This window comes from Gorilla gorilla, chromosome 1 (assembly GCF_029281585.2).
Source record: "Gorilla gorilla gorilla isolate KB3781 chromosome 1, NHGRI_mGorGor1-v2.1_pri, whole genome shotgun sequence".
NCBI lineage: Eukaryota > Metazoa > Chordata > Mammalia > Primates > Hominidae > Gorilla > Gorilla gorilla.
In genome coordinates this window covers 37,333,917-37,358,748 of record NC_073224.2, presented here as the reverse complement: position 1 = coordinate 37,358,748, position 24,832 = coordinate 37,333,917, and the positions used below count along the sequence as shown (strand labels likewise).

Below are 24,832 nucleotides of genomic sequence, written 5' to 3'. Positions count from 1 at the left end.
TTTTAGTAGAGACGGGGTTTCCCCGTATTGGCCAGGCTGATCTTGAACTCCTGACCCCGTGATCCACTAGCCTCGGCCTCCCAAAGTGCTGGGATTACAGGCATGAGCCACCGCACCCAGCAGTATCTCACATTTGATGTGCATTAGTTTTGTTGCCTTGTGACTTCAGCTCTTAAAAGCTGAAAGACGATTGAAAATTTCTGTATTTTTACCTGTTTCAGAGAAACCAGATTTAGACTTTTTAAAAGAAATTTACACAAGCATACACCTGCTTATATTTAACAATTAAGGAGAATGTATTTATCTGGAAGACACATGGAGGGTCATTTATTCGCATACACTGCTTCTAGGAAGAGCTGTGTTCTCTCCGTCTTTATCCCCACCGCCTCAGCAGACAATAAAACAAAACTTTCTTTTCTGGAGCTTTTAAAGAATACTGTAGACCTTTGTCTCTTTTGGTGATCTACCATAGTGTATGGCACTCTTTAAAAAGTCTTTCTGAAGTTAACACTGAGTATTCTTGAAGCTCATGTTATCTAGCCTCTCCTTAGCTTAAATGGGATAACTGCATACCATACCTCTCACCAGCTTTCTCCACAAGGATCTCACAGAATAAGAACAGGAATTAAGAGTTTAGGAATCCAGAGTGTTCTTTTCAGCTCATGCCACTTAAGCCACACATTATTTAAATACTTGTTTTTGATGGTGTGCTAGGTACTGAACAGAACATTCTGTTTAATCAGATGTAATTGAAAAAAGAAAACACAGATGATGTGACTATGTATGAAATGTATAGTTATATTGCAGTGGTAGGTGAGACGTTAAAATTCTATGTCTTATTGGGGCAAGCCAAGAAGTTTGGTCACTCGGGGATCCTTTATGAGCATTAAGTTTTAAGTAGTCAGTGATTTCTTAAAACACTTTGCATACCGTCTTACTAAAATAAATGTGTCTTATTAAAGAAATGCAAATTTTAAACATTCGTAGATAATGGGCAGGAAAAGTAGTTTTACAGATTTAGAAACTTTTTTTCTACATAAAATATACTCGAAAACAGATTATTTATTTGGATGATAATCGAACCAGATTTTCAATGAATATGTTCATTGGACCAGTAAGTACTGAACTTTCACTTGTTGTTGTTGTTTTTTTTTAGACAGAGTCTTGCTCTATCACCCAGGTTGGAGTGCAGTGGCGTGGCGCCATCTCAGCTAACTGCAACCTCTGCCTCCTGGGCTCAAGTGATTCTCTAGCAGCAGCCTCCCAAGTAGTTGGGATTACAGGAGTGCGCCACCACACTCAGCTAAATTTTTTTTTTCTATTTTTAGTAGAGATAGGGTTTCACCATGTTGGCCAGGCTGGTCTCGAGCTCCTGACCTCAAGTGATCTGCCTCCCAAAGTGCTGGGATTACAGGCGTGAGCCACCGCACTTGGCCGAACTTTCACTTCAATTGTTTTTCTGGATACAGATTTATAGCTTAATACTACTTTATTTAAATTTCAAACATATCAACCCAAAATTCCTTAAGGCACAAGCATAGAAAAGTGGTAGAAAACCATAGTGAATAAACTATTATAGATTACCAGTTTAAACTATTTGTGGTAACAAAAAATGATTAAGGCAATTTACTGTTCTTCCACAGGGGAGTGAACAATTTATATGTAAAAGCAGGGGGAGTGGAAGCTTCACTCTAACTTCCCTCCCAGGGATGAAGAGGAGCCCCCTTTCTGTGCCTCACACTGTGCCTGGTGATTTAGGTTGGTCATCCCGTCTAATCCCCTTATTACACTCTGAAGTTGATCTTCCCACTCTCATTCAACAGATAAGGAATTTGAAGCTCAAAGGGCTTAAGTAATTTGTTTCTGGTCACTAGTAGAAATGAGATTCGAACTGTCTGCCTGCAAACACATACTCTGTTCAAGATGGCAAATGCTCGGGTTAGAATATTTTTATATGTTTGACAGGACAAACAATGGTAATGATGTTCTTTTGGCTAATGGTAACTTCAAAAATTGCTTTTCAAAGCATAACCTTACTGTAGTTTTAAAGTAGAAAAGGAAAAATGGAAAAAAAAAATGGAGACATCGTCCCTTATTTAAATCCATACTGATGAGAAGATTGGCAAATAGTTCTCTTATCAACTTTCAAATGATGTGGAGGTGGTTACCTCCCCCTGGGCAAAGGAAACATCTCAATAGCTATTTCTTCCCACCTCTATCTAATATTACCATAGAGATCTCAGATCTTCCACATCTGCAGGGAAAGAGAAGGGGTGTGATAATTAGCTTTTGTATGAGGGGTGTTGAATAGTCTTTCTTGAGATGATATCTGTAAATACGGCTTGAAGGTGATGATGTATTAGGTTGGTGCAAAAGTAATTGCGGTTCTTACCATCACCTTTGATGGCAAAACCACAATTACTTTTGGATCACCCTAATAGGAAAGGAGCAGAGTAGGATAGGCATGTTGGGAGAAGTGGAGGACAGGGACACATAGAATGTCTGCTGTGAGATGACCAATGACATTCAGCCATTTCCAGTTGCTCGAATGGTGCAGCAGTGACTTTGTAGTGTCCAGATGGGAGTGGAGTGAGTGTCTCCACTTGCAGCTTCAGGGCTGCCCGTGTAGTAGGGAGCAGTAATTCAATGTAGTCAGATACCTTTGTTGGAAATAGATTAGGGGCTGATTTTGAATGAAATCACATTAAATCATTGCTTTTCATTCTCCCTCGTTAACCATTTAATTGTTTTTGGATGGCCTTTTGGGGATAACATCTGCTCAACAAATATTTAGTTAACATCTTCTGTATTCCAGGCACTGTTGTAAATGCCATGGAGACAGGAAAGGAAGTTTTCAGGGAGCTTAGCTTTCTTTCATAGTGCTTAATGGGAGATTTGGGTGGGAGAGAGAGAAAATAAAAAAGAAAAACAGAGTTAAATGGGATTTAAGAAGGGTAATGTGACTGCGATGGCTACTTTAGATTGGATGGTCAGGAAGTGACATTTCAGCTGAGACCTGAATGACAAGAAGGAGCTGGTCCTGTGAAGATTTGCAGGTGGAGCATTTCAAGTGGGCACGATTCCTAGGGACTGGTGCAGAGGCCGGGAGGAAGCACTGGAGGCTGGGGCAAGGGGAGAGGGGTGGCGGGGGCGGGGCAGGGCTTTGTGGGCAGAGGGCAGAGTGACAAGAGCCGAAGCAAAAGACCTGTCAGCATATAGGTTTTCGCAGGCCAGAGGGAAGGGTGGAGGTGGCATGGGAAGGGACGTGGGAGCCACAGAAGAGGTTTAGTTAGCAAAAGTGACAACCTGATTGATTAGGAAAGCTCACTCTGTTGCTGTGTGGACAGTGGACCTTAGAGGTGCCAGAGTGTAAGACTTGGGCAAGGTGGGAAGAGTAGGAAGGTCTACAGAAAGCTGCCAAAAATAAATTAAAGGGTTTTAATTTTATTTATTTTTTATTTTTTACCACACCGAAGGCCCAGCTGACAGAATTGGTTGTGAAGGCACTCAAGAGTTTGTCACTTGCTCTAATAAATTGTTTTAGTGACCCTCAGAAGCCCCAGGGGTGAGAGGAGAAACAGTAGCACTTACCCAGGGTTGGAAGTAAGACAAGACAGGAATGGTGGAAGATCACTTCTGTATCCACAAGCTCCTTCCTGTGGGGCTAAAGAGAAACCATACTTTTTATATCACCAGAGAGCTCTGACAGCTACACAGAGCAGTTTAAATTTAGGCTTGAGAAAAAGCCTTCTGTCACCATGTTTCTTTTCAACTGAGTAGGGTGTATCAGGTTTCTCAAGGAAGCCATAGTCTGTCTTAAAATGCTTTAGGACAGCTTTACTTTTGACCACATGACCAGAGTGCTCTGGAAGCTTCTGATGCTTCAACCTAAAAGTTCCTTGACCCCCCGCCCCCCCCCTTTTTTTTAAATTTTAAAACAATAGTATCTTCATTTTCCTGACACAGAGTAGCGAGTGACCTAGGAAAATCAAGTCTGAGTTAACTTTAATTCTAGAACGGTCTCTTTGTGGCAGTGTTTTCTGCATCACAACAAAATCTAGATAATAACTGCTTAGTTTGTGATATGTAGGTAATTTTCAAAAATTTTGTTAATTTCCTGAAAAGTTTGGGGGGTATATCTATTTTGGATAATGCATTTATTTTAAAGGTAGATAGGCTCTTTCTCTGGTAGGTTTTGCTTGTTGCTTTTAGTAGCCACGGACCTGGGCTTTCATCTTGCTTCCTTTCCTCTCTTCTGTCTTCTCCTGGAGCTGTTGAGTCACCAGGGCACACAGATCCCTCTTCTCCATTTCCTGGGGCACCTGTTTGGTCTCACCCCTCTCCTGCCTGGACTGTTGTAATGCTCTCCTTATCTATTTCCTTACCTTTTCTGTTCTCTGCCCCATTAGGCCATTTAACGCACTGCTTCCCTGGTGGTCTTTCTGAAACAGCAATGTGTCTCTTCCCTCTCCAGAATTCTTCAAGTCTGACCTCTGTTCCTTACAGCATAAAATATATAAACTCTTTGGTGAGATAGAAAGTTTCTTTATTATGTAGCCCAGTGGATTTCAGCCTTTTTGTGTCATTGATACATTTCCATTTCAGAATTTTTAGCTGCATAATGGAAATGATTGAAAAACTCAAAACACCAAGTCAGTTATTAAAACATAGCACCAACTATGGCACAGTAGTGGGAATGCCTTGTGCTGTGCAGAAGAGCATCCGGTCACCTCGTGGTTCATTCGGCCTTCCTTTGGAATTGTGTTTCCTCTTGCTCACAGCAAGTTGTACTCTGTTGCATATTGCTCTCCACTCTTGCATATTGCCCTCCATGACTTGCTCCACTCCATCGGACTTTGCCATAACAGCATGTGTATAAAACAAATTTTGTGCATTGAAAGTTTTTGCAGCACATTCGTGGCTTGTGGGTTGGGAATTGACCCATCTCTTCTTATTTGTCCTGCCTTGCGTCCCACCTCTGTGCTTCAGCAGTTCCAGGACTATAGTTGTGAGGGCATGCCACAGTTTCCTGTGTCTTTATACACAGTGTTTCTCTCCCTAGATGGTCCTCTTCCTGCTTGTCTTATTCATCCTACAGTTTTAGCTTAATAGTACTTCTTTTATGTTAAGCCTTCTTCCGCTGCTTGGAGGGGATTTTTTTTTCTGTTCTCACTGGACTTCAAATGCTTTAAATGTACTTTCACCAGGAAGTTCTCATTTCTCAACATTGCACCCTTTTCGTGGTTTGCAGTGCTTCTTCATTGTTCCATAAGCTCTGTGAGGACATGGAGCATGCCTTTTCATCTTTGTGTTTCTAGCACTTAGCACAGTGTTTGGCATACTGTAGGGATTTAATAAATATTGTTTGAGTTAATGGATGAATGAATATTCTTATTTTGGATTTTCTTTGGGGAGTGTAGTTCTTGCCTCTACTTCCATAGCAAAGTGGGAGGTAGGAAGGAAATAACTAGAAGCAATGGATCGGTTGTGGTTAGATCATCACGGATAGATCTTAAAAATGTAGTGCTTAGTGAGTAAAAGTAAAAAACAGAATGAAATCTGTAACAGTACCTTTACATAAAATAAGATGAATGCCTGGCAAACAGCAAGACTCAGTTTAGAAGGAAGCACGCCAACACTAAACTTATCAATAGTTGGAGCCGGGGAGGAATTAACTAAATGTATTTGTTCTTTTGCTTTATACATTGATTGTTTATGACAGATATTGAAGCAGAGTAACCTAAGATGAGTTGCTTTAGAGGATACCTTCAGAATTTGAAACTTATCTAAATTCAGCTTCAGGCATAGTTGAAAGAAGATAAAAGGTTTCTTAATTTTACTTAAAGCAGAATTCTTGGAGACATTGTCTGGCTTTGAAAACATTCACTGTGAAGTAATACCATTTATAGATAAACATTTCTTGATGCTTCAGGATGTGAACATCCTCTTTGTCATGTTCTTGTTGCCTGTTAACTTTCTCCTCTTCGTGGAACTTTGAATCCCTGCGTCACAGTTTCAGTTCAGTCCAACAAACATGTATTGCATATTTGCTTTGTGTGAGATCTGACAGAGTTTTTTGGGGAGTGAGTTATAATGTAGGAGGAGAAAAACCAGGGAGGAGGCATTTAAGAACCAAAACGTGTCCTAAAGAATGTATAGACCAGTAGGACAGATAAGACAGGGATACAGACAACTACAGTGTGAATGGTTGTCAGAGAAGCAAAGAGAACATTTACTTCTGGCTGGAGGTGGGTGTGTGGGTAGGGATGAATGGATTGGAGGAAGTTTTATGGTCTTTGAGTTATTCTGGAAGGATGGGGATGAATTGACACTACAGGACAGAGTAGGAATCAGGTGAGCTACTCTGGGGAGAGAAGTGAGGAAAAGTGGCTATTTTTAGATTTCTCATTTGGTGACTCGAGGCTATAACTGTGGAGTAGATAATTTAAAATAAGTTTTAGGTCTTAATATTTCTTGTAATTGAAATGGAATTCCCTGAAATTCAAAATATGCAAATATAAATACCAGTGTATATGTGTCATAATGTATTGCTATTGTTGTTGGGTTAACTACTGGTATTATAATTAATATATACTACATAGATTAATACACATTGTTGTTATCTGCTAGTGAAACTAATACTCTACATTATTTACAGCAAATTACTCAGAAACCTAGTTTCATGTTACTTCCCTGCTCAAAACCCTCTAATGCAGTGGTTCTTAAACTTAAGTGTGAGTACTGGGCCTCTCCTCTGGGGTTTCTGAATCAGGAGATGTGGAGCAGGGCCTGGAACTTTATATTTCTGACAAGTTCCCAGGTGATGCTTATGCTGTTTGTCTGAGAATTGCATGTTGCAAATCACTACTCTAGTGACTTTTCCCTTGCAATAAAGTCCATACTCCTTATTCTTGACCTACAAGGCCCTGCCTGAGCTAGCCCCTGTTCTCCCTCTGCCCTCATTGGCACAAGTCTGTATTCATGATGTGGCGTTTTTTTCTGGTCATGGAATAGTCCAAGTTCATTACCACCTCTGGGCCTTTGATGAAATGTCTTCCTTCAGATGTTTCAAGTGGCTGTGGCTTCTTCAGTCTCAGCTCAAAAGTCCCCTTCACCCTGAGGTGTCTTTCCTAATCATGATCAGCCATCCTCCCCTCATCACTTCCATAATTCTTTATCATATCACTTTATATACCATGCTCATTTGTGTACTACCAGCCTCTCTTCTCTGCCCTAAAGAAGGCAAGCTTTTTCATCACTGTGTTCCTTTTGCTTTAACTGTCCTTTCTTAATAGGTATTTAGTAAGTACTAATGGGTGAATGAATGAAACTTCTTGTTGAAGTCAGCAAGAAGTTAGGATTGAGGGGAAGGCATAGAACCAGGAGCTTCTTTGGCATGGCTGGCTTTGATAGGATATGACTCCTATAGGTTTCTATGTAGAGGTCCCTGTTACCTGTTCATGTATATGAAGTGGTTCTTTTACCAGACATCTATGACCAGCAGGCTACTTTATGATTTTTTCCTTAATTAAAGTAACTACTTCATATTTGCTCTATCATTTTTTTCCAGAATGTTGACTATTTCAGAATATGATTGTGTGCTCCAGATGATATTGAATGGATGGTCAGGATAGTCCATGCATGATTAACATTTTTAACAGAATATTGTTCAAATTGATATTGAGACTTCACGTTATTGATTTCTGAATTCTACTAACTTGCTGTAAGTGAGCAAAGGAATAGTTTATGAAGTAAAAAAAATCCTTTGAATATGATTTTATGATTTTGCTTTAAATAAACTCAGATGTAACTGATAGGAACTGATGGGTTAATGTTAAAAATATGCCATCATATAAAGTGGTACACTTAGTGTAGAAGTAGGTTTAATATCATTGAGCCTTAATAGAACATTGGTATACATAACTCATGGTAATTGGTGAATATTTTTAAAAGCAGTTTAATGGCTCCAAGAGTAAACTCTAGAGAAACAGCTAAGAAATCATGATAGGCCTTTGTAAGCAGTGACTCTCTGATAACTTTAATAAGGTTGGGACCCATCGTCAGGGAGGTAGAGAGTGTCTCTTTGAGGGAAAGGACTCAAATATGTAGTGTCCCTGTGGCTCCTGAGGAAGGTTCCACAGAGACCCCTGTGGGTTGCCTACTCAGATATTGGGGAGACGAGGAAGGACAGCTCAAGCTCAAGCTGGGGTAGTGGAGCAGCACACTTCTTGCAGAAGACTGGCAGCCTAGCTCACAGCTAGGGTGCAGCATGTCTGAATTAGGGAGCCAAGCTCATGAGTGCCCTTGGTGTGCAGTCTCAGCTGGCAGAGTGAGCATTGGAGCAGAGCTCCAGGTCTGTGCAGAGACAGGCAGAGTACTCTTGAGGACTGGAAGGGTCGGCATCTCCTTCCTAAACCCTGCCCAGTGTTAGAAGCCATAGTTGGGCTAAATGGCTGTGTATGAGTTTGAAAGAAACTTTGGTTATATCTTAATTTAATCCCCACTCTGTATCACAGTGTTGGGAGAGGTGTTTTTGCTTGACTGGGTTATAGGAAGCCTAGTGGCATCCTCCTCTTACAAGAAATATTTTCGGGCCTGCCTCCATAAGGGGTACAACAAAATATAGAAACTGAAGTAATAGTTTTACATTTATCTTTCTGCAGAGGAATTGTGAAACACAGAAACCATTCAGATTTTCCCCTAATCTCTCTACAAGCATAATTGCCTGGGTGTTCCTGTGGTATTTCTTGTGAGTTGCAAAATTTGGGGAGGATTTGTGTCACTCTTTTTATAGATTGTTCATTTCATAATTTTCTCTTTCTTCCTCTTAGGTAAACTTGAAGGATTTGAGTTTTTATAAATGAAAACTCTGAAGGTGCTGTTGTAGAGCGTAATTTCCCTTTGGTGACAGGGAACATCTTAATACTCTTGGTTCCTTTCTTCTTTCTGTAGAACTTCACATGATTTTCTGAATCAAATGAATAAATGTTAGCCTCTGACTCATCTTGTAAATGCCCTAATCAGTTTTTTTTTTGTATTTCCTCTTAGAAAAGTCTTTCAGATTTTGATCTGAAATAATTCCTCTTTAAAATGAGTCATTCTTATGTTGATAGCATAACATCATAGTTATAGTACATACATGCTCTATAAACACAGGACTCTTAAAATAAATCTATGACCCATTGTTTTTAAATGAAAATTATCTGTGACTTTGAATTTTTGGAAGGGCACATCTTCATCTGGATATGACTGACATGAATTACTATGCAGTGTGCCTGTAGGTGGCCTGGCACAACTTAACACAGTGTTTTTTTTTTTAACTTTCCTTCGACTTTCCTTCTCTTGAGATAGATGACTATAGGAGGTAGAAACAAGTTGTAATCACATTTACCATTTTTAATGAAATATTTTCATGTTCTTTTATCCCAGTTTGTATTAAGTATACTTTTAAATTATAAATTATTATAAAAATATTTTACTGTTGAGATTTTAAAAATTTAAAAGTGATAGCTATACTTGCCTCAGGTGTCGCTGATTTTCTGTGTATTTCATACAGGTCAGTATATATATATATATATTTTAGGTGGTACATATGTGTGTGCACGTGTACACACAGACACACACACATATTTTTACTTTTTTTTTTTTTTTTTTGGGAGACAGCGTCTTGCTCTGTCGCCCAAGCTGCAGTGCAGTGGCACGATCATAGCTCACTATAACCTTGAATTCCTGGGGTCAAGTGATCCTCCCATCTCAGCCTCTTCAGTAGCTAGGACGGACTACAGGTACATGCTACCACACCGAGCTATTTTTTTTTTTTAATATAAATGGGGAAATGGGGTCTTACTGTGTTGCCCGGGCTGGCCTCTAGCTCCTGGCCTGAAGTGATCCTCCCACCTCAGCCTCCCAAAATACTGAGATTACAGGCAGGAGCCACCCTGCCTGCTTTTTTGAGACAGAGTCTCACTCTCTCTCCCAGGCTGGAGTGCAGTGGCGCGATCTCGGCTCACTGCAAGCTCCGCCTCCCAGGTTCATGCCATTCTCCTGCCCTCCTGCCCCAGCCTCCTGAGTAGCCGGGACTACAGGCGCCCGCCACCATGCCCAGCTAATTTTTTGTATTTTTAGTAGAGATGGGGTTTCACTGTGTTAGCCAAGATGGTCTTGATCTCCTGACCTCGTGATCCTCCTGCCTCGGCCTCCCAAAGTTCTGGGATTACAGGCGTGAGCCACTGTGCCCGGCCGATGGTACGTATATTTTTAAAGTTAAAAAAACTTAGTATTGTTCTGTTTTATAATTTTTTCTTAACATTTTCCTAACACTCTATTTATACTTACAGGAGTTGGTGGCTGGACATAGTCCTTCTGGCAAATGATTTTAATTTACTTAACTTTTTCCCTGTTTAAAGACTTTTCCATGTTTTTGTATATTTAGTTTTCCATCTTACTATATATAGACCTCACACTATAGTGAAAATCTTCAGGCATTTAGAGTTTTTCTTCATTTCAGTTTTTTTTTTTAGGATAAATTCCCAGGAGTAAGGTCATGAGATATACATAATTCTGTGGCTTTTGATATATGGTTTATTTTACTTTCCAAGTAGGATTTTTAATAATTTATAGTACTACCATCGTATCTTTGAGTAAATAACTTTTGTACAACCTCATCTATGTTGGATCTTGTCTTTTAATTGAAGACAATTTACTACAGGTTGAGCATCCTTAATCCAAAAATCTGAAATCTGAAATGCTCCAAAATTGAAACCTTTCTGAGTGCCTACATGATGCTCAAAGGAAATGCACATTGGTGCATTTTGGATTTTGGATATTTGGATTAGGGGTGCTCAACTGCTTATCCATATATTCTAAAATCCGAAAAAATTCTGAAATACGAGACACTTCTGGTCCCAAGCGTTTCAGATAGGGGATACTCAACCTGTAGCTGTTAAGTGGTACCTCATTGTTTTAATTAATATTTATTTCCCTGCATGTCTTCATATTTGTATTGTCTTGTGGGATCTGTCATTTATATCTTCTGCTCTTAAGTATGCTTTAGAGTTTATTGTTTATTGATGAATGTCTTCTCTTTGTGGTTCCTGCTATAAAAAATGATGTTCCTGATTTCTAAGTTCAAAGGAAGTTAACATTTTAATGTGTATGTGGTCACCAAGAAGGGCTGATCTAATATGCACTTTTTCTACCTGCGGAAGAAAAACTGTACTCTGTTACCAAGTAAGCAAGATGTCACGAGCCTTTTCAGATGTCCCAGCAATTTGCTGTCCTTGTAGTATGGGTAAATCTGTAACGGCTGTTTTTTTTTTTTTTTTTTTTTGACCTGATTATTGCTGCACTCTTTATGATGAAAACAATTTACCTCAAAAGTTGGCAGGAACACATTTATAACTTGATTCAGTGAGAATAGTAGGATTTCTCACAACAGCTTCCCAGAGGCTTTAACTCTAGGGAACCCCATTTTGCTTGGTTCCTTATGGGAAAGGAGCTAAGGAAGTCATCTTACATTCTTGAGAATATGGTATTTAAAGAACATATAGTGTCAGGAGAAGGCCTTTTGGAAGTAAAGTTATGACAGATAATTTAAAAACATTATTTCTTTATGCTTACTATTAATTTGTGCCTGTTTGTTGAAACCTTGTCTACCTCAGTTCATAATCATCCTTTTCATTTCTGAATTTCCATTTTATCCACATTCTCATTCATGTAATAGAGTACTAAATATATAAAAATATATATATAGCTTTTGAGACAGGGTCTCACTCTGATACCCAGACTGGCATGCGGTGATCTCCTGGACTCAGGTGATCCTCCCACCTCAGCTTCCTGGGTACCTTGGACTATAGGTATACGCTACCACTCTTGGCTAATTTTTTGTGTTTTTTTGTAGAGACAGGGTTTTGCCATGTTGCCCCCGATGGTCTGCTCTCAAATTCCTGGGCTCAAGTGATTCCCCTGCCTCTGCCTGCCAAAGTGCTGGGATTATAGGTGTGAGCCATCATGCCCGGCCTGAGATTTTTGTATCTCTCACATACTAAGCATACAGTGGGCTCTTTTTTTTTTTAAAGTGATATATTCACATACCATAAAATTCACCCATATAAAATGTACAGTTCAGTGGTTTTTAGTATATTCACAAGGTTGTGCTGCTATCACCACTAATTACAGAACATTTTCATCACCCGAGAAAGAAACCCCATGCCTTTATCAGTCACTCCCTATTCCCCCTTCCTCAGTCCGTGGCAATTATCAACTTTTTGTCTGTATGCATTTGCATATTCTAGACATTTCATATAAATGGAATTATATGCTATGTGGTCTTTCATGTCTGGCTTCTATCACTTAGCGTAATATTTTCAAGGTTTATCTGTGCGGTAGCGTGTATCAGTACCTCATTCCTTTTGATGGCTGAATAATATTCCATTCTAATATAGTGGACTTTTAAGATGTGCTTCTTAATTGCTTGTTTTTAGTCATTCCTGACTAAATTTGAGGCAAGACAGTGACCCAAGAAAAACAGTCTCAACAGATATTTGTCTTCCATATCTCACGGTAAGGATCCAGGGAAGGCACAGTGTATATGAATAAAAATGGTATGTGGTTGTTTTCATCATTGATTGCTTAAAAAATCAATTTTATTGTGCACGTGGTACATTCTAGAAAATTTAAACGTAGATAAGTTCCTAAAAATTCACTTAGTCATCCCACCACCAGGGCATAACTACTGTTAATTTGGTGAATATAGTTTCAGGCTTTTTTCTGTGCCTGTAGATGTGTATGCATAATAGGGTACAGTGAGCACTATTTTATAACAAAACGTGTAACTGAAATATTTTTAATAAAAATGTTTCATTTTTTATTCATTGCCTTCAAAAATATTTTGGTATCAGATGCAGGAAACTTCTTAGATTTGACAGTTTTATTTTTTATCTTTAAAAATGGTGGATTCTAGGCCAGAATTGTTTTCTGAAGGACTTAGTTGATAGAATAGCCCAAAATTTCTAAGTAAAATTTTCAACATGCTGATAAAAACTGCTTCACCAAAGTGAAACAGAAGTGAATTCATTTTTTTATTAGACAGAAAATTCAATTACTTTTTGAATAATTCTTTTTTGTAATATGGTAAATTTGTAAAACAAAGATAAAAGGATGGTAGCAATAAAAAGAACATGTGCGCCTGCCTGCATTTTCTCATGTTAACATGATAGGTTAGTGAAACCAGCCTCTCTTTGATTATTTTTCTTATTTTTTTTTCCTCTTCCAAGTAAAGGAAGGAAAAGGGAATTGATACATATTGGAAAAAAATAACCTTTATAACTTGAGGATATACTTATATCTATAGTTAGTTTCCTATCAACACCATTTTCCCTCTCAACTAGGTCATTCCCATCAATTAAAATGGTCTGTAAAAACTCTCACCTTGAGATAAAAACAAAACACTCCTTTTACCCTGTGTCTCCTTCCCTAGATGGCTCCATTTTCTCTGCCTTGGGTTAGGGCAGAACACACTGGAAGAACTAGTTGTCTGTACTGTGCCTCTGCTTCCTTCCCTCAGGTTCTCTAGCCTGTTCCAGCCAGGCCCTTATTCCCATGACTCGGTGCTGGTCAAGGCAGTCAGCACCCTCCATCTTGCCAAATCTGATTATATACTTTTGCATCTTCCTCCCTCACACACTTTCTTTGCTTGGTTTCTGGTGTCCCGCACTCTTCTGGACTTCTTCCTGTCTTTTTTTGGTGGCTCTTTCTCAGGCTTCTCTGCTGAATCCTTGTCCTCCGTGGGACCTCTGGAGGTTGCTTGGTTAGCTTAGGACACAGTCCTCAGCACTCTTTCCTGTCTCTAGCTGGCCCTAGCTGCTCTCATCCAGGCTTAGGCTTTAAATGCCTCTGCATGCTCATCTCTTGCTTTCTCATCTCAGTCAAACTTGCATATTAGACGGCCTCTTCATGCCTCCGTTTGAATGTTCCATAGGTGTCTCATATTTAACATAGAGCCCTCATCCTGTGGGCCCTTCCCAACCTGTTCCTCCTTCCTCACTTTGTACCTAGTGCTTAGGTAGCAGATCCAGAGTCACTCTTAATTTCTCTCTACTTTCAAATCCCACATTCTGTCCTCCAAGCGAGTCTTACTGGCTCTATCTTCAAATAATAACCCAAATCCAGCCATTTTCACCACCTTTGCTATTAATTTGCAGTCTGTGCTACCATCGTAACTCATTTCGTGTGTAGCATTTACCTCTTAATTGGACTTTCATGCCAGTCCTCCTGTAGTTTGTTCACATAGTGATTTTTTTTTTTAAGGGCATAAATAGCTACCCCGTTCAAAATCCTCCAGTAACCTCTTACTTTTGAAAATTGAGATATACTTCACATACCATAAAACTAATCATTTTGAAATACGTAATTCAGTGGTATTTAATGTATTCACAATGTTGTGTAACTATCACCACTAATTCCAGAATATTTTCATCACCCCAAAAAGTAGCCCTGTACTTATTAGCAGTCACTTCCCATTTCCCCTTCCCGCAGCTCCTGACACCCAGTGATCTACTTTCTGACTTTAACGATTTGCCTCCAGTGGGCTTTTAGATTAAAATCCACAGTCCTTGCCCTAGCCTTAGACGATGGTTCTCAGGACGTGGTTTCTAGACCAGCAGTATCAACATCACCTGAGGGCTTGTTAGAAATGCAGAATTTTCAGTCTCCAACCCAGATCTATTGATTTTGGAATTCTTGGGGTGGGGCCCTGCAATCTGTGTTTAATAACAACCCTCTGTCCACACCAAAGTTTGGGAACCTCCAGCCTATAAAGACATGCATGATCTGGCTTTTGCTTGTCTCCTTGAATTAACCCTTTCCTCTTGCTTCGTCTGCAGTGACCTTCCTCTTGTGCAAATGTGACAAACTTGTTTCCTTCTCAAGGGCTTTAAGTGTGTTGCCTCTGGTTCGCACATTCTTCTCCCAGACCTTAGCTGGGCTGTGTCCTCACTTTCTTTAGATGGTTGCTCGGTTGCTCAAGAGTCCTCTGACTGCATAGTACGGAGAGGAGGGCTCCTGTGCTGAGTGTCTTTTTTTTGCCCCTCTGCATTCACTTTTCACCTTCCTCCACCCTGCTTTGTGCCTTAGGAGGTTGACTTCTCTAAACTGCATCAACCGCTTCCCTTGCCATCTGGTAGGTAGTTGGGTTTGTCCAGTGGGGAGTAGTGGGTGGACATGAGAGGGAAGGAGCCAGGTTGTGGTGTTTATTTTTTTGACTTCCTCCCTGTGGGCTGGCTGTGTCCTTCTCACAGCTTTCTTTCTCTCTCTTTGAATTTTGTACTGTCTGTAGTATTAGCTGTTTAGTAAAGATTATTTCTACATTAGAACAGAGACCATATAGCAGATGATCTGTAAATACTGAATGAATGAAAATAATGTTGAAACAGAAGTAGAATGATGGTAGCAGGATGTAAGCTGAAGATATGAGAGGACAACACACTCTCATTTGAGAGTATATAGCTGTGCTACATGCTACATGCCATACCGTTTAGCAGTACCTGAAACAAAACTGACCGTGAAAATAAATCAGAGGTGAGATGATGGATTGTGGGCAAAATGTTGCTCTAAAAGACAGAACTAGAGGCAATGACACACTTGGCACCGTGTGGTCCGGATTCAGGAGAGTCTTTACCTGTATGCTCTCAAGGAAGGGGCTCAATCTTGGTTTTGCCACTTAATAGCTGTGTGACCTGGGTGAGTTACTTAAATCCCTCTGTGCTTCAGTGTTTTCATCTGTAAAATGCAATCACATTTGCAGGATTTAATACTTAGTGTGTACTTGTTACATACCAAGCACAGTTCTAGGTGCTGAGTCTACAACACTGAACAAAGACAAAACCTTTGACTGTATGGAGCGTACTTTCTAGTAGGAAAGGCAGATAATAAAAATGAGTTAAGTAAATATAACATATGACATGTTAGTGACTGTGCTAAGGAGGGAAATAAAGCAGAAGAATGGGCTAGGGTGTGTGTGTGTGTGTGTGTGTTTGGTGTTGGAATTCTAGGTAGGGTTCCTAGGTAAGGCTTCACTGAGAGGGTGACATCTGAGTAAAGGCGTGACGGAGATGAGGAAGGGAGAGTTACACTGGCATACAAAGAAGAGCATTCCAAATAGAGGAACAGCAAGTACAGAGGCTCCCACCTGGGAACGTGCCTGGTGTGTTTGATGAACAGCAAAGAGGACGCTGATAGAGCACAGAGTGAGGGGGGATTAGAAGGAAATGGGGGCCAGATCATGACTACAGCAGACCTTGTAGACTGCTGTAAAAATGTTGACTTTTACTCTGGTACCTAGTAAACATTTACTAAATAGTAGCTCTTAGGAAACTTTTTTTAAAAAAAATTTATTTTAAGTTCTGGGATACAGGTGCAGGATGTGCAGGTTTGTTACGTAGGTAAACGTGTAGCTATTGGGGAACTTAAAGACTCAATTTGAAGATGAGGATGCTGAGTTTCAGAGAGGTGACATTACTTGCCTAAGGTAGTCTAACTAATTATGAAGAAATCTGGAGTTTGAACTAGATCTCCTGCCTGGGAATCGACAAAAATAGCGTGTTGCTGGCCCAGCATCGCGGACTGCAGTACAATTACTAAAATCACCGCAGAGCTAATCTCCATACATTACAGGTAGAAACGGGGTCAACTCGTACACTTACTGTTCATACCAGTGTTAAACCTATGGGAAAAGTAACCATAAATAGAACACATCTGTCATCATTCTTATTTTTAATTATACTTTTAAATAAACGAAGCTGTTGGTTTTCCAGAAAGTAAAAGATCAGATCTCTGTTAAAGTGTGGGTAACTGTGGTTAAATGGAGCATTTCCTAGTATTTTCTTTCTATAAAGGACAGCTTAAAGAATAGAGGATAGATCAGAAAAACAGAATTGTACCCTTCTCATTTCAGTAGGCAAATAGATCACTTATCTGAGTCTTTTTCTTCATTTATAAAGAGAAAATAACACCTGCTGTTTATCTGAGAGTTGATGTAAGTTTCTGAGATAATGTGTCTGAAAGATGAAGTTTACAGAAGTAAGGTGCTATCTTACATAATAGGCTTTTATTTGTTGATAAGGTGTGTGTTTAGCATATACTCTGTATTTCCAGTATTTCTGTAACTTAACACCTCTAAGCTTCATATTTACAATGAAAAGTTACTATTTTCAAAGTGATAAACTTCAAAGCAAGTTTTTGCATCGGTAGGGAGTATGGAGAGGGAGTATTTAATGCTAAAGTGTACATTATTTGTCTCCATCACTGAATATGCTGTATACTTTGGGAGCAGCAGACGAGTGTACTTCTGTGCTTTGTTAATCTTTGTTATTTTTTCAATGATTTAGTCAAGGCTTTATGATTTTTGTGTAATAATTTTGAGTGCTGCCTTGTTGGCTAAGTTGAACTCTAGAACTATGTACCTTTATGTAGTCAAAATGTGAAAAGCCTGAGATAATTAGCTTGAGAGCTTTTGAGCTCATACTGGGAAAGTCTACAGTGTTTTTTTTTTTCCATTAAAAAATTGTTTCAGCAGTGTTCACTATTTTAATTTTTCTGGATCACCCTCTGTTATACCTGTTCATGTGAGTTAACAGCTTTGGTTGCAGAATGTGGAGGCTTGGACTGGCTTGAGTGCAAGGGTCCACTCTTTCTCTCATGTATATCTCTTCTTTCTCTGACCAATTCTTGAGGCACCGAGTCTGATGTCTTAGCCAGTTTCCATCATCATCCCTAATCAGGTGCTGCCTTTTCCCAAACAACATCTTAATGCAGCTTTCTCCACTTGGGGGTAATGGGCAGAGACATTTAAGTTGGAAGGGGAGTTGTGTGACTGTTGGTAGGCCCTCCAATTGCTGTGTGATGTCCTCCTGTCATTGTGGTCATAGGGTATATCCTACTTATTCTGCTTTTTTGCAGTCTTAAAACCCAGACTTTTCCCAGTGCTTAGCATAGTTTCATTAATGATTTTAAAAGACTAAACTTGTCCCTCAAGTTTATGTTCCATAGGTTATGCATTCTCTTTCTTTGATTGGAATTATTTTCACAGGATGTATTCTCACTGTGAGGTAACACTTTCAAATTATTATTTTTTAATCCTGATAACATACTGACTTGCATGGAGTTACTCATTGAATTGAATGAACATAGAGCCTTACTAATTTGCATCACTGTCAAAAACTTGTTTCCTGTTTCACTCAGTTTCTTCAGCATTGGAAATTAACAAGATTTTTTTTTTTTGTAATTTAATAGGTGTGAAAAATTTAATTCTTTAGTAGCAGTGTTTCTAAGATACAGTGTCTTTTTTTACTAGGAGAAAGATTGTCAAGATTGTTAGGTTTTTTTTTTTGTTTTTTTTTTTTTTGAGTCAGGGTCTCACCCAGGCTGGAGTGCAGTGGTGCAGTCACTTCTCACTGCAGCTGCAACCTCCTGGACTCAAGCAGTCTTCCCCACTCAGCCTTCCAAGTAGCAGGGACTACAGGCATGTGCCACCATGTCTGGCTGATTTTCTTTTAATTTTTGGTAGAAATGGAGTGTTGCTTCGTTGCCCAGACTGGTCTTAAACTCCTGGACTCACATGATCTTCCCGCCTTGGCCTCCCAAAGTGTTGGGATTACAGGTGTAGGCCACTACACCCAGCCTATTAGTGAGTTTTAAATGTAAACCTTCTGTTGGTCTCAGTGTTTGTATACAAGGTCAGGTAGGTGTTAACATAACAGCTACTCATTTCTACTTATACTTTGTTAATGAAATCTTGTACTTAAAAGTAGGTATTTAATTTGCTTAAAACATTTTAGAAGTACAATTTTTTGGCCGGGTGCAGTGGCTCACGCCTGTAATCCCAGCACTTTGGGAGGCTGAGGTGGGTGGATCACCTGAAGTCAGGAGTTTGAAACCAGCCCGGCCAACATAATGAAACCCCGTCTCTACTAAAAATACAAAAATTAGCCAGATGTGGCATGGCGTGGTGTGGTGTGATATGGCATGCGCCTGTAATCCCAGCTACTCGGGAGGCTGAGACAGGAGAATCACTTGAACTCGGGAGGCGGATGTTGCAGTGAGCCGAGATCATGCCACTGTGCTCCAGCCTGGGAGATGGAGAGACTCTATCTCCAAAAAAAAAAAGTACAATTTTTTGAATAGGTAATATATGTACATTATATAAAGATTAGGTTTATACAGAGCTGCCCCACAAGCTCTGTTCCCTCCTGCTTCCACTTCAGAAGCAGCATGTTAACATTCTTACGTGTCCTTCCAAAAAAGAGACCGTGCATAAATAAGTATATATGGATGAGGTTGTCGCATCAACCTTTACAGGATTGACAGGAAGATATATTTGTGGTATGGGTCCAGCATATATAAGTATTTGGCAAACAACATGAATAAAACTGGCAAAAACAGATTTAATTTGAACTGATGTGACTGTATTCTAGGGTCACCAAGGGTTCTAGAGCTACTGCCCTGTGGTAGGGGCTGGGCTCCAGGTCTCCCTCAACCCCCAGTCCACACCTCACCTTTGGCCGGGTGACAGCCAGACTGTTCTGTTGTACGTTTGCACTTCCAACTGAGATTTTGTTTGGAGAAAGGAATTTAAGGTGAATACCACATTAGGCAGACAGTACCAGTAACTGTGTGTTTCTCTCTTAATTTTTAGATGTTTCTTACCGTGTATCTTAGTAACAATGAGCAGCACTTCACAGAAGTTCCAGTTACTCCAGAAACAATATGCAGAGACGTGGTGGATCTATGCAAAGAACCCGGCGAGAGTGATTGCCATTTGGCTGAAGTGTGGTGTGGCTCTGGTGAGAGACGCTGACAGCCTCGTGCTTTAGTTCTTCTGTCTTCTATTAATGTTGGTTTGTAGACGTGGCACTGTGTGAATGCTCATGTTTCTCCGGGGGGAAACTGGAGAATAGCACGTCCGGCAGAAATAGTGTTCCTGATCCAGCTTTGGTATGATACATGAAGTCTTTTTCTGTTTTCTTTTTCTCCAATAAAATGGAGACACCACAATATAAAATACAAAAGGTCATCTGGGATGTTGTGGTCCAGTGGATGGTGCTCAACAGTGTCTTTGTATGTGTAAGCTTTACTTAATTAGAGATTTGAGGCATCCTAACTGGTTTGCCTTCTCTCAATTTCTGTAGGTTTTTAGAGGAAGCTACGCAGTGTTGAGGAACTGTAGTGGCAGACAGCAGTGGTGAACTCGTGGGCGTTATTGTAAGCCTTGAAATCAATCCTTCTGTATGGTTCTTTGGAGCTCTAAAATGGGATAGCCTGGTTTCTTTTTGGCTCCATAGGAGGTGGTAGATGTGGGAGTAATTTTTCATCATTTCTGCCTTGTTCCTACACAGGCTGGGTGAACTCCTGCTGGTTTCCTTTTTCACCTCTGGGGATGCCAGATATCCCCAGAGCAAGTCACACACTGTGTTAATTGAGTTCATGCCATTCATGATAGCTAACTTCAGCTGAGCCACTACTTCTTTTCAGGCAAGTCCTTTTATTCATCTTTGGTTAACTTTTCTACAGTTGAATGTTCTAGAAGGTCTTCTGCAGTCTCCGAATTACTTTCTTTTCTGTTTACATAGGAACCAGATTAGAACAATCACATGAAGAAGCCCAAGGGATCTTTTGAAAATGAAAATTAGATAATTTCACTTTCCTGCTTAAAACTAGCGACTTCTCCTCCACTTAGAATAAAATCCAAACTTCTAATATTAGGTGGTGAAGTTCTGTAGATTCTTTGTCTTTGCTCTTATCTGGTACCATTTTCTTCTCTGATTCTTCATGCAGCTTTTAAAATATTTCTTGAATATGCTAAGCTCATTCCTACCTTAGAGTCATTGGTGATAGCCATTGCCACTGTTTGTATTGCTCTGTCTCCAGATACTGTCATTGCTGGTTCCTTCTGGATTGCAGCTAAAATGTTAATCTCCTTCTGGAGAGGCTTTTCCTGAGCACCCTGCCAAAAGTAGCCATGAAGTTAGTTCTCAGTTACATCATCCTGATGTAATCCTCTGCAGAAGGCCTGTCACTCTTTGTGTGTGTTTATTAGTTTATTGCTCCTTTTATCCTGATAGCCCCAAACATATGCACTAGAATGTAAACTATTTAAGGGTAGAGACCTTGTTTATCTTGTTCACTGCTGTATCCCCAGCTCAAGGGGAGTGCCTTGTACCTAGTAGATGCTGTAGAAATATTTACAGAATGAGGAGATGAACTTCTAGCTGCTCCTGGTAACCTCCTTGCATTCAGCAAATTACCTTGCTTTATTCTTTACTGAGATAATTGAAACCATCCATTGTGTGCTTCCTCAGCTTTCTTTTTTTTTTTTTTTTGAGACGGAGTCTCGTTCTGTCGCCCAGGCTGGAGTGCAGTGGCGCGATCTTGGCTCACTGAAAGCTCTGCCTCCCAGGTTCATGCCATTCTCCTGCCTCAGCCTCCCGAGTAGCTGGGACTACAGGCACCCGCCCCCATGCCCGGCTAATTTTTTGTATTTTTAGTAGAGACGGGGTTTCACCGTGTTAGCCAGGATGGTCTCGATCTCCTGACCTCGTGATCCACCCGTCTCGGCCTCCCAAAGCGCTGGGATTACAGGTGTGAGCCACCGCACCTGGCCCCTCAGTTTTCTTACTCTCTACCTCAGATTCTCTCTGTGTGTCTCCATTTTCTTCTCATTTTCATAGAGGAAGAAGTGTTCTATCTTTGCCAGGGCTGTACTCTGTTCCTTGATACTTTTGATCCCACTTATTCCTCTTGCTCACTTGAATTTAATAACCTTTACTATGTGATGATGACATACAGGATGTAAAGGATTTTCTTTCTTACAACTTTTTTTTTTTTTTTTGAGATGGAGTTTCGCTCTTGTTGCCCAGACTGGAGTGCAATGGCGCGATCTCGGCTCACTGCAACCTCTGCCTCCTGGGTTCAAGCAGTTCTGCTGCCTCAGCCTGCAGAGTAGCTGGGGATTACAGGCATACGCCACCACGCCCAACTAATTTTGTATTTTTAGTAGAGGCGGGCTTTCTCCATGTTGGTCAGGCTGGTCTCGAACTCCCTACCTCAGGTGATCCGCCACCTCGGCCTCCCAAAGTGCTGGGATTACAGGTGTGAGCCACTGCGCCCGGCACAACTTTTTAATTAAAAAATTTTTGGCCGGACACGGTGGCTGATGCCTATAATCCCAGCACTTTGGGAGGCCGAGGAGGGTTGATCACCTGAGTTTAGGAGTTTGAGACCAGCCTGGCCAACATGGTGAAACCCCGCCTCTACTAAAGTAAAATACAAAAATTAGCCAGGCATGATGGCGGGCACCTGTAATCCCAGCTACTGGGGAGGCTGAGGCAGGAGAATCCCTTGATCTCAGGAGGCAGAGGTTGCAATGAGCCGAGGTCGCGCAACTCCACTCCACTCCAGCCTGGGTGACAGCAAGATTCTGTCTCAAAAAAAAAAAAATTTTTTTTTAATGATAACACCGATATGTGTTCTAGATTTTTTTCTTTTTCTTTTCTTTTTTTTTTTTGAGATGGAGTCTTGCTCTGTCACCAGGCTGAAGTGCAGTGGTGCGATCTCGGCCCACTGCAACTTCCGCCTCCTGGGTTCAAGTGATTCTCGTGCCTCAGCCTTCCGAGTAGTTGGGATTACAGGCACGCGCCACCACACCAGCTAATTTTTTTTGTATTTTTAGTAGAGATAGAGTTTCATCATGTTGGCCAGGATGGTCTCGATCTCCTGACCTTGTGATCCGCCTGCCTCGGCCTCCCAAAGTGTTGGATTACAGGTGCGAGCCACCACGATCAGCCTCTAGTTTTTAAAAAAGGTAATAATATAAACAGAATGGATGTCTCTGTCCTAAGCGATTCCCCTGATCTCTTGATGTAATCACTTATGATTTTAGCCAGATAATTCTCAGACCTTTTCTCTGCATTTATAAGTAACTGTAGAAATATTTTTGTGTTGTTTCTCTATTTTTCCTTTATGTAAACAGTAGCATACATATCAGTGTTCTCCAGTTTACTATTTTACCTTACAACATAGCTTGTAAATCTTTTCTTTTCAGATTAGTATGTGTAAATCTGTATCTTTTTTTTTTTTTTTGAGACTGAGTCTCACTCTGTTGCCCAGGCTGGAGTGCAGTGGCACCATCTCGGCTCACTGCCATCTCTGCCTCCTATGTTCAAGTGATTCTGCTGCCTCAGCCCCCTGAGTAGCTGGAACTACAGGCGCCCACCACCACGCCCAGCTAATTTTTATATTTTTAGTAGAGATGGAGTTTCACCGTGTTGGCCAGGCTGGTTTTGAACTCCTGACCTCAAGTGATCCGCCTGCCTCAGCCTCTCAAAGTGCTGGGATTACAGACATGAGCCACCACGTTATTTTTAAATTATCACATAATTTCCCCCAGTATGCATAAACTATAGTTGAGCTAACAATTGCTTTATTTACAAACATTTAAATAAATTATCTTGTTTTAATAAGTGCTGCAGTAAAAATCCTTTTAGGAACCTCTTCTGATCCTATGCAAGCATTTCTCTAGGGGGTGGATGCCAAAAATGGAATTCTTTGGTTAAAAGTTCATACATTTTTTAAATTTTCAAAAAAAATTTTTCTTCTTCTTTCTTTCCCTCCCCCTCCTCCTTTCCCTCCCCCTCCTCTACATGCAGTAATTGATGTGAAATATTTTATTTTTTTATTGAGACAAGGTCTTGCTGTGTCGCCCAGGCCGGAGTGCAGTGTGATTCAGTCTTGGCTTGCTGCAGCGTTGACCTTCTGGGTTCAAGTGATCCTCCCACCTCAGCCTCCTGAGTAGTTGGGACTATAGGAATGTGCCACCACACCCAGCTAATTTTTGTATTTTTTGTAAAGATGGGGTTTTGCTATGTTGCCTAGGCTGGTCTTGAACTCCTAGGCTTAAGTGATCCTCCAGCCTCAGCCTTCCAAAGTGTTGGGATTACAGGTGTGAGCCACTGTGCCTGGCCAGGCCACACATTTTTTTTTTTTAATGTGTATATTTAAGGTATACAACATGATGTTATGGGATACCCATAGGTAGTAAAAAGGTTACTATCATGAACCACATTAACATAAAGGTTCACACATTTGAAAATGTAATATATATTGTCAGATTTTCTTCTGCAAAGGTTATATCAGTTCATACCCTTTCCAGTTATTTCTAGATGTATTCCTCATCAAGTTATAATTTAACTTTTACTAAACTGATAGCTGAAAACCTGACTTTTGTTTAAATTTGCATATTTCTGATTTCAAATGTGGTTGCCTGTTTTTTCATTTGTTCATTGGCCATTTGGCTTTTTGGTTTTTGAAATTGTTTCTTTATATTCTTTGCTCATGTTTACTCTGGCTTTTTCCCTTCCCTCTTGATTTGTAGGCATTTAAAAACCATTCAGGATCTCAGGCCTATTTGTGTGTTATTAAAAAAAAAATTCTTACTCCAAAGGTGTAAATGTGTTCCCCTGTTACTTAATTCTCTAAGTGTTAAGCCTTTCTTCTCCTCTCCTGTCTTGTTTCCTTTTGCATTTCCTCACTACCCACTCGTGTATTTGCTTAGTGAATATTTCTCGGATGCCTGTTATGAGCTAGGGACTGCACTTGATTGAGAGGGATACAGAGATGAAAGTTGCCTTCAGGTATCTTACAGGGCACAAAGAGAAACAAGTATCCACAGACATTTATAATACAATGTGATAGTTGCAGTAATAGATGTATTTCATCTGCAGGAGAAAAGGGTGCTGAGGGGGATGATGAATGATAGGAATGGCATGTTCAGAGTCACATA

General features: G+C 40.3%; 1 protein-coding gene across 2 annotated transcripts in view; it reads left to right on the top strand.

Annotated features, from left to right (window-relative positions):
• The window catches only part of TP53BP2 (tumor protein p53 binding protein 2), a 69,044-nt gene that overhangs the window by 4,973 nt on the left and 39,239 nt on the right, over positions 1-24,832 (top strand). The window contains exon 2 of one of the 2 annotated variants that reach the window (XM_031016185.3): positions 19,691-19,838. The exons of the other annotated variant lie outside the window; for it this stretch is intronic. Within the exon in view, the coding sequence (XP_030872045.2) occupies positions 19,691-19,838 (148 nt within the window). The remainder of the gene's footprint in view (positions 1-19,690; positions 19,839-24,832) is intronic. 2 annotated transcript variants of the gene reach the window in all.